The sequence below is a fragment of the Stomoxys calcitrans genome, chromosome 2 (genome assembly GCF_963082655.1).
Source record: "Stomoxys calcitrans chromosome 2, idStoCalc2.1, whole genome shotgun sequence".
Taxonomy (NCBI): Eukaryota; Metazoa; Arthropoda; class Insecta; order Diptera; family Muscidae; genus Stomoxys; species Stomoxys calcitrans.
The window spans coordinates 206,939,459-206,955,434 of NC_081553.1; the positions used below are offsets into that span (position 1 = coordinate 206,939,459).

Below are 15,976 nucleotides of genomic sequence, written 5' to 3' on the forward strand. Positions count from 1 at the left end.
AGTAATATTGAGAGTCAAGAGAAAATCCCTCCTGCCGAATTTCGACGAAATCGGTTAACAAAAGACAATTTTATTGCAATATTACTGCAAATCGGACGAACATATATATGGGAGCTATATCTAAATCTGAACCGATTTTGGCCAAACTCTATGTATATTGTGGTAGTCATTGAGGAAAGCGTTGTGCAATATTTTGGCTAGATTGTTCAATAAATGTGCTTGCAGTGGCTCTAGGAGTGAAAATCGGGTGATATATACATATGAGAGCTATATCTAAATCTGAACCGATTTCCATGAAATTCACGAGCAATGGCGAGAGTCGTAAAAAAATCCTTCCTGCCAAATTTCGAGAGAATCGGTTGACAAATGACCATTTTATTGCATTATTACTGAAAATCGGACGAACATATATTGGGTTGCCCAAAAAGTAATTGCGGATTTTTTAAAAGAAATTAAATGCATTTTTAATAAAACTTAGAATGAACTTTAATCAAATATACTTTTTTTACACTTTTTTTCTAAAGCAAGCTAAAAGTCACAGCTGATAACTGACAGAAGAGAGAATGCAATCACAGAGTCGCAAGCTGTGAAAAAATTTGTCAACGCCGACTATATGAAAAATCCGCAATTACTTTTTGGGCAAACTATATGGGAGCTATATCCAGATTTGAACCGATTTTTTTCCAATTTCAATAGGCTTCGTCTCTAGGTCGAAAAACATGCCTGTACCAAATTTGAAGACGACCGGATGAAAACTGCGACCTGTACTTTGTACACAAATTAACATGGAGAGACGGACAGACAGACGGACGGACAGACAGAAAGACAGACAGAAAGACAGACAGAAAGACAGACAGAAAGACAGACAGAAAGACACACAGAAAGACAGACAGAAAGACACACAGAAAGACAGACAGACGGACATAGCTAAATTAAATCAGAAAGTGATTCTGAGTCGATCCGTATACTTATCAATGGGTCCATCTCTCTTCCTTTTGAGTGTTACAAAATAATTCACTAAGTTATAATACCCTGTACCACAGTAGTGGTGTAGGGTATAAAAATGTGACCTTAAAGCCAATGTCATCAGGTATCTACTGTCGAAAGCCAACAATTTAAAGCTTGTGCCTTCTTGCAATCAAAAAAATTTTAATTAAAAAAAACTGTGACTTTAAAGCCAACGTCATCATTTTACCCAGGCAATTAAAAAAATAAAACTCATCCTCATTTTAATTTCCATCATCATTTTACCCATTTCATTGAAATCTCCTCAGGCAATCAATAATGTCCTGCCTTACCCAGCCACAGGGATGTTTGGTTTTTATCCCTCCACAAGTTGGTCATTTCATACTTACCATTAAGCACATGCACCGTGACACTTTTCGGTTTAGCATTCGATGGATTGCATTGATAGTGTCCGGAATCCGAGGGTCGTGCAGTTTTGATCAGCAGAAATGATGTCGTTGTGTCACCTTTAATGGTCACAACCGAGACACCGCCTCGCGGCGAATCATAGTTGATAATCTGGAAAATATGAAAGAAAAGGAAAAAAAAATGTGATAAGCGTAAATAAAGTCAAATCAAATAAAAGTGAGACCAACAAATAAGGCAAAAAAAGGCACCATCAACACGCACAAGCACACTCTCTGGCAAGATTATCCCAAAAAAGTATGCAATGAAATCGAAAAAAAACTCAACAAACAAGAAGAGCAACGTAGTGAAAAGCATTAAAACAACAAACAAAATCAAAGCGAACCAATAGCAGCGACAGGCGAAAAACAACGCCATTGGCAGAGTCATAATGCAAGGGGGACGAAGAAGCATGAAAACCATTTGGCACAAGGCAAATACAAACAGACTCAAATGACCACCGTAAAACGAACACGGGCACAAATTCGGAAAACACAGACACACACACACATACAGAACATTGCATAATGTTTTGAGATGGAAGATAAGTGGGAACAATTTTGAGCGGATCAAAATTATTTTGCATAATGTGATGCAGTTTAAAGTAAGGTGAGGTTAGCTAAAATTCGTTACAATATCACATAGACAATTTGTTGTCTTTTGTTATGCTACAGTAATGACAGATCAAAACCATTGGGAATCGAGCCCAAAACTTTCCAAAAATAATTCAATTTCACTACAAAATCAGCACCTAGTTTTCAGGTTCATTCCAAATAGCAAAAATCAACCCATATGAAAATTCTGTCAAAATTTTGTGTTTAATATCACCCCACTGTAGGCTACGTGGCATATATGTATGCTTATATGTGTCTGTTTTACCCTTCCTTATTCTCTCTTTAACATTCACCCCTCCTTTTTGCCTGCATTTTTTTCCACACAGTGATAAAATGAAAAATTTTATACTTAATGGAAACGTTGGCTTTTAAGCGTGTAAATAAAAAAAGACCAAAGAAACGGCCAAGGGAGAATTCGACCAACGCAAAAAAAACCGAACAAAATACAAATAAAAGGAAAACCTCTGGCTCACTCACCGACAAAGGAGTAAAAAAAAAACATTAAATTTGCTTTCACAGAGAAGAGCTCAAGGAAAAAACTGGTTGGCAAAAAAAAAGGAAAAGGAAAGCCATAAAATAAAATTAAATTGATGAAAAGGATGCCGGAACTATTACAATACAACTCTACTCGTTTGCCGACAATTCCCAGCTAGACTAAAAAGAATCGCCTCCAGTTGGTTGGCACACTCACACACACACACACACACATTTATAGAAAACAACACTAACACATGCTCACTGCCACATATCGAAACGAAAATAAGAGAAACAAGCAAAAAAAACCGTTAAGTTCAGCCGGGCCGAACTTTAAATACCCACCACCTCGGGTATATATGTAAGCCACCCTTCGTCATGATCTGGTAAAAAATTCAAAATGTATGCCCCCATAGCAGCTATATCAAAATATGGTTCACTTTGGACCAAATTCGACACAGGCATTGACTGGTCTAATTAGCACAAGTCATTGTTCATTTATGTAGAACTAAGTATTGGTCTTTTTGGTAGCCTTATCCAAATATAAACCGATCTAAACCCAATACAACAAGGATGTCGAAAAGCCTAACATAAGTCGCTGTGTCAAATTTCAGCGAAATCGGACAATAAATGCGCCCTGTATGGGGCAAAGACTTTAAATCGAGAGATTTAAAGTCTAAAATCCAGAGATTTTAAAGTCTTTGCCCCATCTATGGTCTATATGGCAGCTATATCCAAATCTGAACTGATCTGGACCAAATCGAAGAAGGATGTCGAAGGGCTTAACATGACTCATTGTGCCAAATTTCGGCGACATCGGACAATAAATGCGTCTTTTATGCGACGAGGACCCTAAATCGAGCGATCGGTCGATATCCACATCTGGCCGGATCTGAGCCAAATTGAAGAAGAACGTCGACTGGCCTAACACAACTCACTGTCCCAAATTTCGGCGAAATCTTACAATAAATGCTCCCTTTATGGATCCAAAACCTTAAATCGAGAGATCGGCCTATATGGCAGCTATATCCACATTTGGACCGATCTGAGCCAGGAAGATGTCGAGGAGCCTAACACAACTCACTGTCCCAAATTTCGGCAACATCGGACAATAAATGCGTCTTTTATGCGTCCAAGACACTTAATCGATGGATCGGACTATATGGCAGCTATATCCACATTTAGACCGATATGGACCAAACTGCAGAAGGATGTCAAGGGGCCTAACACAACTCACTGTCCCAAATTTCGGCGAAATCGGATAATAAATACGCCTTTATGGGCCCAAAACCTTCAATCGAGAGATCGGTCTATATGGCGGCTATATTCAAATCTGGACCGATCTTGGTCAAAGTGAAGAAAGTTGTCGAAGGGCTTAACATAAATCAATGTCCCTAATTTCGGCGACATCGGACAATAAATGCGTCTTTTATGCGCCCAAGACCCTAAATTGAAAGATCGGTCTATATGGCCGCTATATCCACATTTAGACCGATATGGACCAAATTGCAGTAGGATGTCAAGGGGCCTAACACAACTCACTGTCCCAAATTTCGGCGAAATCGGATAATAAATACGCCTTTATGGGCCCAAAACCTTCAATCGAGAGATCGGTCTATATGGCGGCTATATTCAAATCTGGACCGATCTTGGTCAAAGTGAAGAAAGTTGTCGAAGGGCTTAACATAAATCAATGTCCCTATTTCGGCGACATCGGACAATAAATGCGTCTTTTATGCGCCCAAGACCCTAAATTGAGAGATCGGTCTATATGGCAGCTATATCCACATTTAGACCGATATGGACCAAATTGCAGAAGGATGTCGAGGGGCCTAACACAACTCACTGTCCCAAATTTCGGCGAAATTTGACAATAAATACTCCCTTTGTGGGCCTAAAACCTTAAATCGAGGGATCGGTCTATATGACAGCTATATTCAAATCTGAACCGTTCTTGGCCAAATTGGAAACGGATGTCGAAGGGCCTAGCATAACTCACTGTGTCAAATTTCGGCGAAATCTGACAATAAATGCTCCTTTTATGGATCCAAAAGCTTAATTCGAGAGACCGGTCTATATGGCAGCTATATTCAAATCTGGACCGATCTGGACCATATTGCAGAAATATGTCGAAGGGCCTAACATAGCTCACTGTCCGGAATTTCGGCGACATCGGACGATATATGCGTCTTTAATGGGTCCAAAACCTTAAATAGAGAGATCGGCCCAAAGAGATGTCGATGCGCCTAACACAACTCACTGTCCCAAATGTTGGCAAAATCGGACAATAAGTGCTGCTTTTATGGGTTTAAGACCCTAAATCGGCCGACCGGTCTATATGGCAACTATATCCAAATCTGAACAGATCGGGACCAAATTGCAGAAAGATGTCGTGGGGCCTGACTTAACTCACTGTCCCAAATTTCAGCCAAATCGGATAATAAATGCGACTTTTATGGGCCTAAGACCTTAAATGGGCGGATTGGTCTATATGGGAGCTATATCAGGATATAGTCCGATATAGCCCATCTTCGAACTTAACCTGCCTATTGACAAAAAAGAGAGTCTGTGCAAAGTTTCAGCTCAAAAATTTCATTTTTGAAGACAGACGGACAGACAGACGGACATGACTAGCTCGTCTTAGATTTTTACGACGATCAAGAACATATGTCATATATATAGGGTCGAAAATGGATATTTCGATGTGTTGCAAACGGAATGACAAAACAAATATACCCCCATCCTTCGGTGGTGGGTATAAAAAAAATACCAAAGAACCTAACGAAGCCATTGAAATTCACAAAGAGAAAAAATTAAAAATAAAAAAAAAAATATTTCAAGGATTTACAGGCACAGATAAAAAAGGATTAGATTGTATTTTATGTAAAATAAACAAGAGACCATAGATATAAACATGTATATGTGTGTGCACGCACACATACACACATTCGTGTCCACACAAATACCCATATAAATAATCACAAACCCACACAACTCAGACACACACAATCGGTCTCGGTCTTGGTCCCTGCAGCCACATACCGACACAAAAATTTCGAAAGCAGACAACACTGCCAATAAAAGATATGGTCTAAATACACAATGGACATTAGGGTGTAATGAAAGACATCAGACTAAATCAAAATAAGATGACACGATAGTGGTTGCCTAAAGGGATTTGAAAACCCTGAACCCCATTTAGTTATACATAGAGAACACGTCCTGCTATTAATTACAGTGCAAATATCAGTGTTCACCGATATGATAGGGAAAATGAGAACACTTTTGTGCCAAACCATACTTTGAACTGTGAAATCATAAGTGGCTCTAACAAAATGTTCTTTGAACATTCAATTAAGCAACAAGCGATACTCCTATTTTATCAGTGTCGTCCGATTGAATTTTAAGCTCAATGATGAGGGGCCTCCTTTTTAACACCGAGTCCGAGTCCATGGTAGGATACATCACAAATGTAGGCAGCATTAGTTAGGGGAAAACCACCGCTGATAATTTTTCGGATGTTCACGCTGGGCTATGACAGGGGAAATGAGAACACTTTTGTACAAAACCATAATTTAAGGCCAGTGAAATCATATTGACACGTAATGTCAAGTGGCCCTTGAACATTCCATTATGAAACAATGGATACTTCTCTCTTATCAGTGCAGTCTAATTGAATTTTTAGCTCAATGATAAGGGACCGAGTACGAGTCCATGGCAGGATGCCTCACAAATGTAGCCTGGATTAGAAAGGGGATGGTTAGCGATTTCACTTGGAGGCCAGTTTGGCCCATTGTGGTACCCTGGGGAGAGAGAAAGGGGAGAGAAAGAAAATGTGAGACCTCATACAAGAGGTTATACACAAATAAAATAAAAAGACAGGAGGAGTGTAGAACCCGATCAGGGGCGAAGAACCGTCCGTCCCTACTCAAGCACGGATCTACCTTCACCGGAGCTTGTTCCCTCAACAAACCTCAGGAGATATACCAGAGGTACGTATGCAAGTTCTCCGAGATCACAGAACAAACGGCTCCCCAGAAAAGAGAGCCTACGTCTCTTCAGACCCGGACAGGAACAAAGCAAGTGCTCATTAGTCTCCTCCTCATCCTCATCGAGACAACTTCTAAAGAAGTCATTGTGTGGTATCCCCCTGCGTGCCGCCATGCGGCGTATCGAACAATTTCCGGTTATGACCCCTGTCAAGGTACTCATCGACTTCTTATCGAAGGCCAGCAACTACCTCGTCCTCCTCCGGTCAATGACCTGCCATAGCGCCTTTGCAGCCCCGCAACCATCCAGCGAGTCCCAGCTCGCCGCCCTGGCCATCCCCTCTACTATGTTCAGTTGCTCGACAAATGGCACGTAGGCAAGACCGATGGCTGACCCGCCCGGTGCAGACGAAACCCTCCTGGAGCACTCGAACGCCCTCTCATTTCCTGAAATCCCCTCATGGATCACTCATTCATCCTCTTACTTCCTGGAATCCCCTCATGCCCAGGAACCCATGTCAGCGTCACATCGTGGACGCGGAGCCTATACAGGGATTCCAAACAATCCGCCACGCATCTTGACCTCACCATCCTCGAACCCAAGGCCTTGAGCGCCGCCATACTTTCCACATAAATTCTGAGTTTCGATGGAGGTTTCTCTTGCGGCCACTGCAGTGGCACAGACTTCTGCCTGAAAGACCGTACACTCGTCCGGCAGTCTCAGAGACATACTGATATCGAGTGTATCAGAGTGGACCCCCAATCAAGTCCCTGACTCCATCTTGGAGCCATCTGTGTAGATCGAGGTCTCATCCTCCTCAAGTACACCATCCACCCTCCATTCGTTCCTCTCAGGAAATCGAATCGCGAATGCCCTCACTCCAGTCGGCACTTATGTGTGGTAGGTGGGGGGAATAATCGCCCTGAAAATGTTTTTTTTTTTTTTTTGAACCAGGTATCGTAAGCGGAATACTAATCTTACGAAGCACAGTGGGAGAAAATCGAAAAAAAAACTAACAAAATATATGCTGTGTGAGAACGGGTAGAGACATCTCTTTAAAATTTTGAAAGCTGAGGTGCTAGCGAGTTCGTGTAAAAAATCAATGCCCTGTGTGGTCCTGGCGCCTCTTGACAGGTTCCTAAAGTTGGTCACCTCAAGACTCCGAAAAAATGTTGGGGCTGCCAAATCTTCATTTTTGATCCGATTTTCAAAGTTTTTGAATATTTTTCAGGATAGTGCTTAAAAATCTTTGGAAAAAAGTCTGCTTGAGGTATACAATATCTCCACTGGTTTTGGAGATATTCAACTTTTAATGCTTTTTTTTTGCAATTTTGTCCGAGATCTGCTTTGTATTTTCCAATTTATAAGGGCATTTTTTGCTTGACTTGGACTTGTGACAAAATTTACAACATCTTTGCCGTAACAACAGTGCACATCTAATTATTTATTTAAAAGTTATACAGTTTGGAAGCCAAAAAATATGAAAGAGGTGTATTTTTGCATTTTTTTTAAAGTACTTTTCTTGCAATTTTTTATTGAAAAATTGGAAAAACCCCTTGCGTACAAAGTTTCCAAAGCCCAGATCCAACAACTGGGCACATGTTTTTTATACACCATATGTCCTCTAAACTCATGCAAAAAATATTTACCACCTTCCAATATTTGCAGCCTCCACATCAAATTTACTAAAAAATGCCAATTTTGAAACCATTTTTGCCCAAAAGGGTATTTTGGGGATTTTTATAAAAAAAATCGGCCAGAATTTATTTTTACTATTTTAAAGACCATTTTATCTGTATAATTCAAAAAGAATTACTAAGATATATTAATTCGATTTTTTTCTTAAAATTTTTTCAATTTGAATTTTCGTTTTCTCAAAAATTTATTTTTGCCATATTTTTGCTTTTACAAAATTTTCTCATCTAAAATCTTAATTTTTTATGTTATGATACTCTTTTTTGTCTTCTACTAGTCTAGACCTTTTCAACAATGTATAATTTATACATAAAAAATTTTATACCCTGCGCCAAAATCGCTACCTAATGTGCACACCTCTGTGATTTTATCATCCGTCCGGTAGGATGTAATTGTGTAGAACATTTGAATAAAAGTGGAAAGGTGGGTTTTTCCTCTAATTTGTGAATTGCAATATCCAAATACTGACTGATGGCAAATTTGGTCCAAGTAAATCCTTCACATATTCAAAAAAGAACCTGTCAAGAGGCGCCCGGAAATTTTGCACACCTCAGCTCTAACCATTCCAAATTTCGAAGAGATATCTCTAGCCGTTCTCAGACAACATATTTTTTATTAGTTTTTTTTTCGATTTTCGCCCACTGTGTGACGGTGGTCACCCAGTCAAGGGGCTCTTATTCATTTCAACTCCAACATTGGCATTCAAATGAATCTGAACATGGCATATCTACTAGACCTATAAACTGAATTTCCAATTTCATTTTAAAAAGTCAAAAGTTACCGGTGCACCCTATTTTTTCTCAAGCACACATGACTTACTTCAATCCACTCCAACACTCATACAAAAATCCAGAGATTGTGTTATTGTTGTTGTTGTTGATTTTTTTTTTGGTCAATTTGTATATTGAAGGTTAATACTTACAGCATTATTGTGATTCCAAAATATATAGGCGGGCGGTTCGGGTGAATTGAGTATGACGCAGGTTAGGTTTATAGTCGACCCACTTTCTATATAGAGATCCGGTGCACCTATAATCTCCGTAGAGGGTTCTGTAAATAGAAAAAAAAAGAAAGGAACTTAGTAGCAATGCAGGACATGAGTTAAAAGATGTTAAAGAATAAAAATCACAACAAATATATTCGTAAAGGTGTACGATTTGGCCGAAGATAATCTTGTATAACCTCCACTCGTTCCAGAACAGGATTTCGATTTTGTATAGGCAAAAATACAGAAAATACAGTCAAATCGGACTAGAGTTGCGCCCTCTAGAGGCTCAAGAAGCCAAGACCCCAGATCGGGTTATATTGCAGCTATGTCAAAACATGGACCTATTTGGTCTATTTACAATCCCAAATGACCTACCTTTAAAAGAAGCATTTGTGCAAATTTTTAAGCGGCTAGCTTTACTCCTTCGAAAGTTAGCATGCTTTCGACAGACAGACGGAAAGACAGACAGACAGACGGAAAGACTGACAGAGACACAGACCGACGGACATACATGCAGACAGACGAACAGACTTATGGACAAACAGACAGACGGCAAACAGATGGACATACAGATGTACAGACAGGCAGAAACACAGACGGACGGAAAAACGAACAGATGGACAAATGACGGACGGACAGACGGATGGACATATATGTTTCGAACCAGGAAGTGTTTCTAAGCTGAGCGGTATACTTAACAGGGAATAGACCGAAAGAGAGACAGACAGACAGATAGCAGAGACACGGACGGTAGAGAGACGGATGGCAGAGATACAGACGGCAGACAGACAGACACATGGACAAGCAGATAGAGAGACAGACGGACAAACAAACAGAGAGACAGACCCACAGACGGACAGACAGAGAGACAGACCGACAGACGCACAGACAGACGGATGGAAAGACAGGCAGATGGACAAATAGACGGACGGACATGGATGTTTCGAACCAGGAAGCGATTCTTAGCTGAGCGATTGAATCCAGCTCTCCTCCTTCTAAGCGTTGAAAACAAATGAACAAAGTTATAATACAATGTACCACAGAGGTTTAGGTTATCAAAATCGGTCTACTACTACTATATTATTGAACTAGCTGGACAGGGCCCGCTCCCCCGCGCCTTGTTTCACTCATTAATTTTATCTGAGCCCTATGCTGTCACGTCCTTTCTGAAATTTCTTCATAGTGTGGATATCATATTGGTGCTCCACTCCCAAATACCTTTCATTTGAGCCTTATATTGCTATGGTCGGTAAATATGACCGGTATGGGGGTATTTTGGGGGTAAGATGGACGCCCATACATTAAATTTGTGATCTAGTCTCAAATACCTATCATTTGAATCCCATATTGTCATTATAGGTTTATATTTCTATTTAGCGGGTTTTGGAGGTGTTTTCACCTTCAATAGACTTCGTCTGTAGGCCATAAAAGAAATCTTTACCAAATTTTAAAAGGATTGGATAAAAGTTGGGACACCGTGCACCGAGCGCACAAGTTAAGGTGAACAGATAGACAGGCAGAAGGAAAAGCAAATGGCCTAACAGACGGATAGACACAAAGACCGACGGATAGACAGACGAACATGCAGGAAGATGGTCGGACAGACAGACAGAAGGACAGACGGGCAAAAGGACAGACAGAAGGACAGGCAGAAGGACAGACAGACAGACAGAATACAGACAGACAGAAGGGCAGACAAACAGAAGAACAGACAGAAAGATGAACAGACAGACAGAAGGACAGACAGATAGAAGGACAGGCAGATAGAAGGACGGACAAACAGAAGAAGAGACAAACTGAAGGGCAGACAAACAGAAGGACAGACAAACAGAAGGATAGACAAACAGAAGGACAGGCAGGCAGATGGATAGGCAAACTGGCAAACAGACTGACAGATAGACAACCGTCTGTCTGACGGACGGACAGATGGAAGAACAGACAAAGAGAAGAACAGACAGAGAGAAAAACGGATAGACAGAAGAACAGACGGAAGAACAGACAAACGGGCATATAGATGGACATACAGACGAACACACAGACGGACAGACATACGGAGAGACAGGCAGACAGACAGACAGAGGACAGACAGACAGACGGACAAACAGGCGGACGGATAGACGGACAGACAGACATTATTATTATTATTAAAAAAATTTACTTTTAAACACACGTCATAATTTTACCCTGGCCGTTAAAAAATAAAACTCATCCTCGTTTTAATTTCCATCATCCTTTTACTCATTTCATTGAAATCTCTTTGGGCAATCAATAATATTCTGTCCTGTAGCTGGCCACAGGGATGTTTGGTTTTTATCCCTCCACAAGTTGGTCAATCAGTAGAATCCATGTTGGAGGTTTCCCAAGATTCGGGGCGCTGTTTATACCCACCACCGAAGGATGGGGGTATATTCATTTTGTCATTCCGTTTGCAACACATCGAAATATCCATTTCCGACCCTATAAAGTATATATATTCTTGATCAGCGTAAAAATCTAAGACGATCTAGACATGTCCGTCCGTCTGTCCGTCTGTCTGTTGAAATCACGCTACAGCCTTTAAAAATTGAGATATTGAGTTGAAACTTTGCACAGATTCTTTTTTTGTCTATAAGCAGGTTAAGTTCGAAGATGGGCTATATCGGACTATATCTTGATATAGCCCCCATATAGACCGATCGGCCGATTTAGGGTCTTAGGCCCATAAAAGCCACATTTATTATCTGATTTTGCTGAAATTTAGGACAGTGAGTTATGTTAGGCCATTCGACATCCTCCGTTAATTTGGCTCAGATCGGTCTAGATTTGGATATAGCTGCCATATAGACCGATCCTCCGATTTAGGGTCTTAGACCCATAAAAGCCACATTTATTATCCGATTTTGTTGAAATTTGAGACAGTGAGTTGTGTTAGGCCCTTCGATATCCTCCGTCAATTTGGCTCAGATCGGTCTAGATTTGGATATAGCTGCCATATAGACCGATCCTCCGATTTGGGGTCTTAGGCCCATAAAAGCCACATTTATTATCCGATTTTGCTGAAATTTGGGACAGTGAGTTGTGTTAGGCCATTGGACATCCTACGTCAATATGGCTCAGATCGGTTCAGATTTGGATATAGCTGCCATATAGACCGATCCTCAAATTTAGGGTCTTAGGCCCATAAAAGCCACATTTATTAGCCGATTTTGCTATGATTTGAGACAGTGGGTTGTGTTAGGCCCTACAACGTCCTTCGTCAATTTGGCTCAAATCGGTTCACATTTGGATATAGCTGCCATATAGACCGATTCTCCGATTAAGGGTTATATGCCCATAAAAGCTACATTTATTATCCGATTTTGCTGAAATTTGGGACAGTGCGTTGTCTTAGGCCCTCCGACGTCCTCTGTGAATTTGGCTCAGATCGGTCCAGATTTAGATATAGCTGCCATATAGACCGATCCTCCGATTTGGGGTCTTGAGCCATAAAACACGCATTTATTGTCCGATGTCGCTGAAATTTGGGACAGTGAGTTAAGTTAAGCTCCTTGACATACTTCTGCATTATCGCTCTGATCGGTCCAGATTTGGATATAGCTGCCATATAGACCGATCTCTCGGTTTTAGGTTTTGGGGCCATAAAATGCGCATTTATTGTCCGATGTTGCCGAAATTTGGGACAAAGAGTTAAGTTAAGCCCCTCCACATATTTCTGCTATGGGACAGTTATGAGTTATGAGTTTTGCACCGGATTTTGACGAAAGGTGGTTTACATATATAGCCGAGGTGGTGGGTATCCAAAGTTCGGCCCGGCCGAACTTAACGCCTTTTTACTTGTTTTGTTTTATTTAGTTCTAGCATTACCAAAAGTTCTCAACCATATGTGAATGTTTATAAAATATTAAAGTATTAATTAAGTTAATTTAAAGCAAACAACTAAAGAAACAAACAAACAAATTAAGGAGCCCGTCACAAACAAAAATAAATCCTTGATTACCATGGGATTCATACACTCAACGACAATAAAACACCAAGAAAGTAAGGGGGGAAAAAGTTGGGGTAAAGAGAGAGCCAAAGCTCTCCAAGGACATTTACAGTCTAATACACACTCCTATATATATATATATGTAAATAAGTACATTATGTACTATTCATGGCATGTTTTACATATTTTTATGTGAAAAATCTAATTCAAGCATGCATAGCGTATGGCGTATGGTAAACCATTTTATAACCCAAAAATGTTTGCAGGCAGCTATATTCGCTTGATTCTAAATGGATTAATGTATACGAAATGGAATTCTCTTATTTTATTCAAAGAAATAAAAAGCCGAAGAAAAACAAAAAAAAACCTTTAAATGTAATTTTGGTAATAGACAAAGAAGACTGGCTGCTTATGTTGCCCTGCCCCAAAACCCCAACATTCCGCATAAGGCTCATTAAGAATTCAATCTAGGCAATGGATATGCGAATGTGAATATTCTCTTTCAATTCATTAGAAATTGATTCCATTAACACCAAAAACTGGCACATACATATGGCGAAACAGGCTTGCAATTGCAATTATCCCAACTCAACAACAGCTACACCAATTGCCATTTGTCTCTCTTAAATATTTAAGTGGCCTACACTAGGACTCGAAATGATTGGAAAGACAATTTGTGTGTTTCGTTACTGTTTTTTATGAGTTTTTTTTTTTTTTGATTTTTTATGAATGGAATAAGAAATGTCCTTTCTAAGGATTTTATTCATCATCCTCATTGCACCCATACTTACCAACAACATTCAAATGGATGTAGTGACTCATGTGCGGCGTTGTGGACACTTGACATTCGTAAATGCCCGAATCCCTGTGTTGCGGATATTTGATTTGTAAAATCCAGTCTTCTGTCTGTGGCTGATGTATGGCACGAAATCTTTGATCTGAAGTGTATGTGTAACGTCCCACTGTCAGCAGATGTATATCTCTATGCCGCACCCATGAGACTTGTAACAGCATCTGAAACAAACATAAAATGAAAAGAAGGTTAAATAAAAGTTACTCTTTTTTTAGAAGCAAAATTTCGCTTAAAATTGTTTTGGAAAGAAAATTTTGGAGAAAAATTGATTTTTAAGACAAATTTATAAAAGTTTAATTAAGTTTAAAGATAAAGTGGAATACACATCATGAAGGTGAGCTGAGGTTTGCTTGGCTCATTGCAATACTCTATCGCGCAAAGAAGACTAGGAGAAGCCTCCATCTTATATAGGTTGCCCAAAAAGTAATTGCGGATTTTTCATATAGTCGGCGTTGACAAATTTTTTCAACGGCTTGTGACTCTGTAATTGCATTCTTTCTTCTGTCAGTTATCAGCTGTTACTTTTACCTTGCTTTAGAAAAAAAAGTGCGCGAAATTTTGTTTACATTTGTTTGTTTGGCGTCAATTTTAATATGGGTACCACATGCATTGAAAGAAATTCAGTTAACAAACCGAATCAACGCTTGAATTCGATCCGGTTTTAAAACGAATCATAACTGGAGATGAAAAATGGATTGTTTACAACAACGTTAGTCGAAAACGATCATGGTCCAAGCATGGTGAACCAGCTCATACCACTTCAAAGGCTGATATCCACCAAAAGAAGGTTATGCTGTCTGTTTGGTGGGATTGGAAGGGTGTGGTATATTTTGAGCTGCTTCCAAGGAACCAAACGATTAATTCGGATGTTTTCTGTCAACCATTGGACAAATTGAATACAGCCATCAAGGAGAAGCGACCAGAATTGGTCAATCGTAAAGGTGTCATATTCCACCAGGACAACGCTAGACCGCACACATCTTTGGTCACTCGCCAAAAACTGAGTGAGCTTGGCTGGGAACTTTTGATGCATCCACCTGATATAGCCCTGACCTTGCACCATCAGACTACCATTTACAATATTTCGATCTTTGCAGAACTCCTTTAATGGTAAAACTTTCGGCAATGGCCAGAAGTTCTATGAACGTGGAATACTAAATTTGCCAGAAAGATGGCAAAAGGTCATCGAACAAAATGGCAATTATATATTTGATTAAAGTTCATTCTAAGTTTTATTAAAAATGCATTTACTTTCTTATAAAAAAATCCGCAATTACTTTTTGGGCAACCCAATACATATGTAACTCTTGTCACCCTTATATGTGTTTTACCCCACCCATAAACTCACTTAAAGATTATCGATTATTTAAAAAAAAAGAAACTTTTCATTGTCTTGTTTTGCACTTTCCTGCACCTATTTTTTTACCATTCAAAGTTGTTGTGAGTTGGTTCAACTTATAAGCCAAAATTAAACAAACAACAAAAAACGAATGCAAACATGACAAACTTATTGAATTTTTAAAATAAACATGGCAAAAAGTTTTCATTTAAAAATTTATATATATACATTTTTTTTAAATAAATAATCTGTTAAAAGTTAAATGGGAACTTTTTTTTCTGTCCAACATTTCCTTGGTATTGACAAATGGCAAATGTGTTGGTGCTGCAGGGCAAGTTTTGCAAATATTTGAACACAGACACACACTGCGCGTGTATGTGTTGAACATTTGCATTTATCTACAGGATAGCAAAGTCATTGAGCATACGCTGCTCCAGCAGACCATTAAATTTTGCACTCGAATGGACATGAACAACTTCTGCATCAATAGATTATTGTAATAAAAAGAAAAATAACAAAAAAACAAAAAAAAATGTTGTAACAAACCTTTACACTTCATTTAAATTAAAGAAGAAGAAGCAAAACAAAACAAACGTCTGCAAAATTTCCCAACTTTTGCAGTCATGCATATCAATGGACATACATTCAG

At 39.4% G+C, this 15,976-nt stretch overlaps 1 protein-coding gene across 2 annotated transcripts in view; it reads right to left on the reverse strand.

Moving 5' to 3' along the window:
• Positions 1-15,976, reverse strand: part of LOC106082487 (probable serine/threonine-protein kinase MARK-A) — a 110,305-nt gene that overhangs the window by 15,539 nt on the left and 78,790 nt on the right. For both annotated transcript variants that reach the window (XM_059363695.1, XM_059363696.1), the window contains exons 3-5: positions 13,927-14,149; positions 9,106-9,233; positions 1,356-1,524 (exon numbers count right to left, since the gene is read on the reverse strand). In XM_059363695.1, coding sequence (XP_059219678.1) covers positions 1,356-1,524; positions 9,106-9,233; positions 13,927-14,149 — 520 coding nt within the window. The remainder of the gene's footprint in view (positions 1-1,355; positions 1,525-9,105; positions 9,234-13,926; positions 14,150-15,976) is intronic.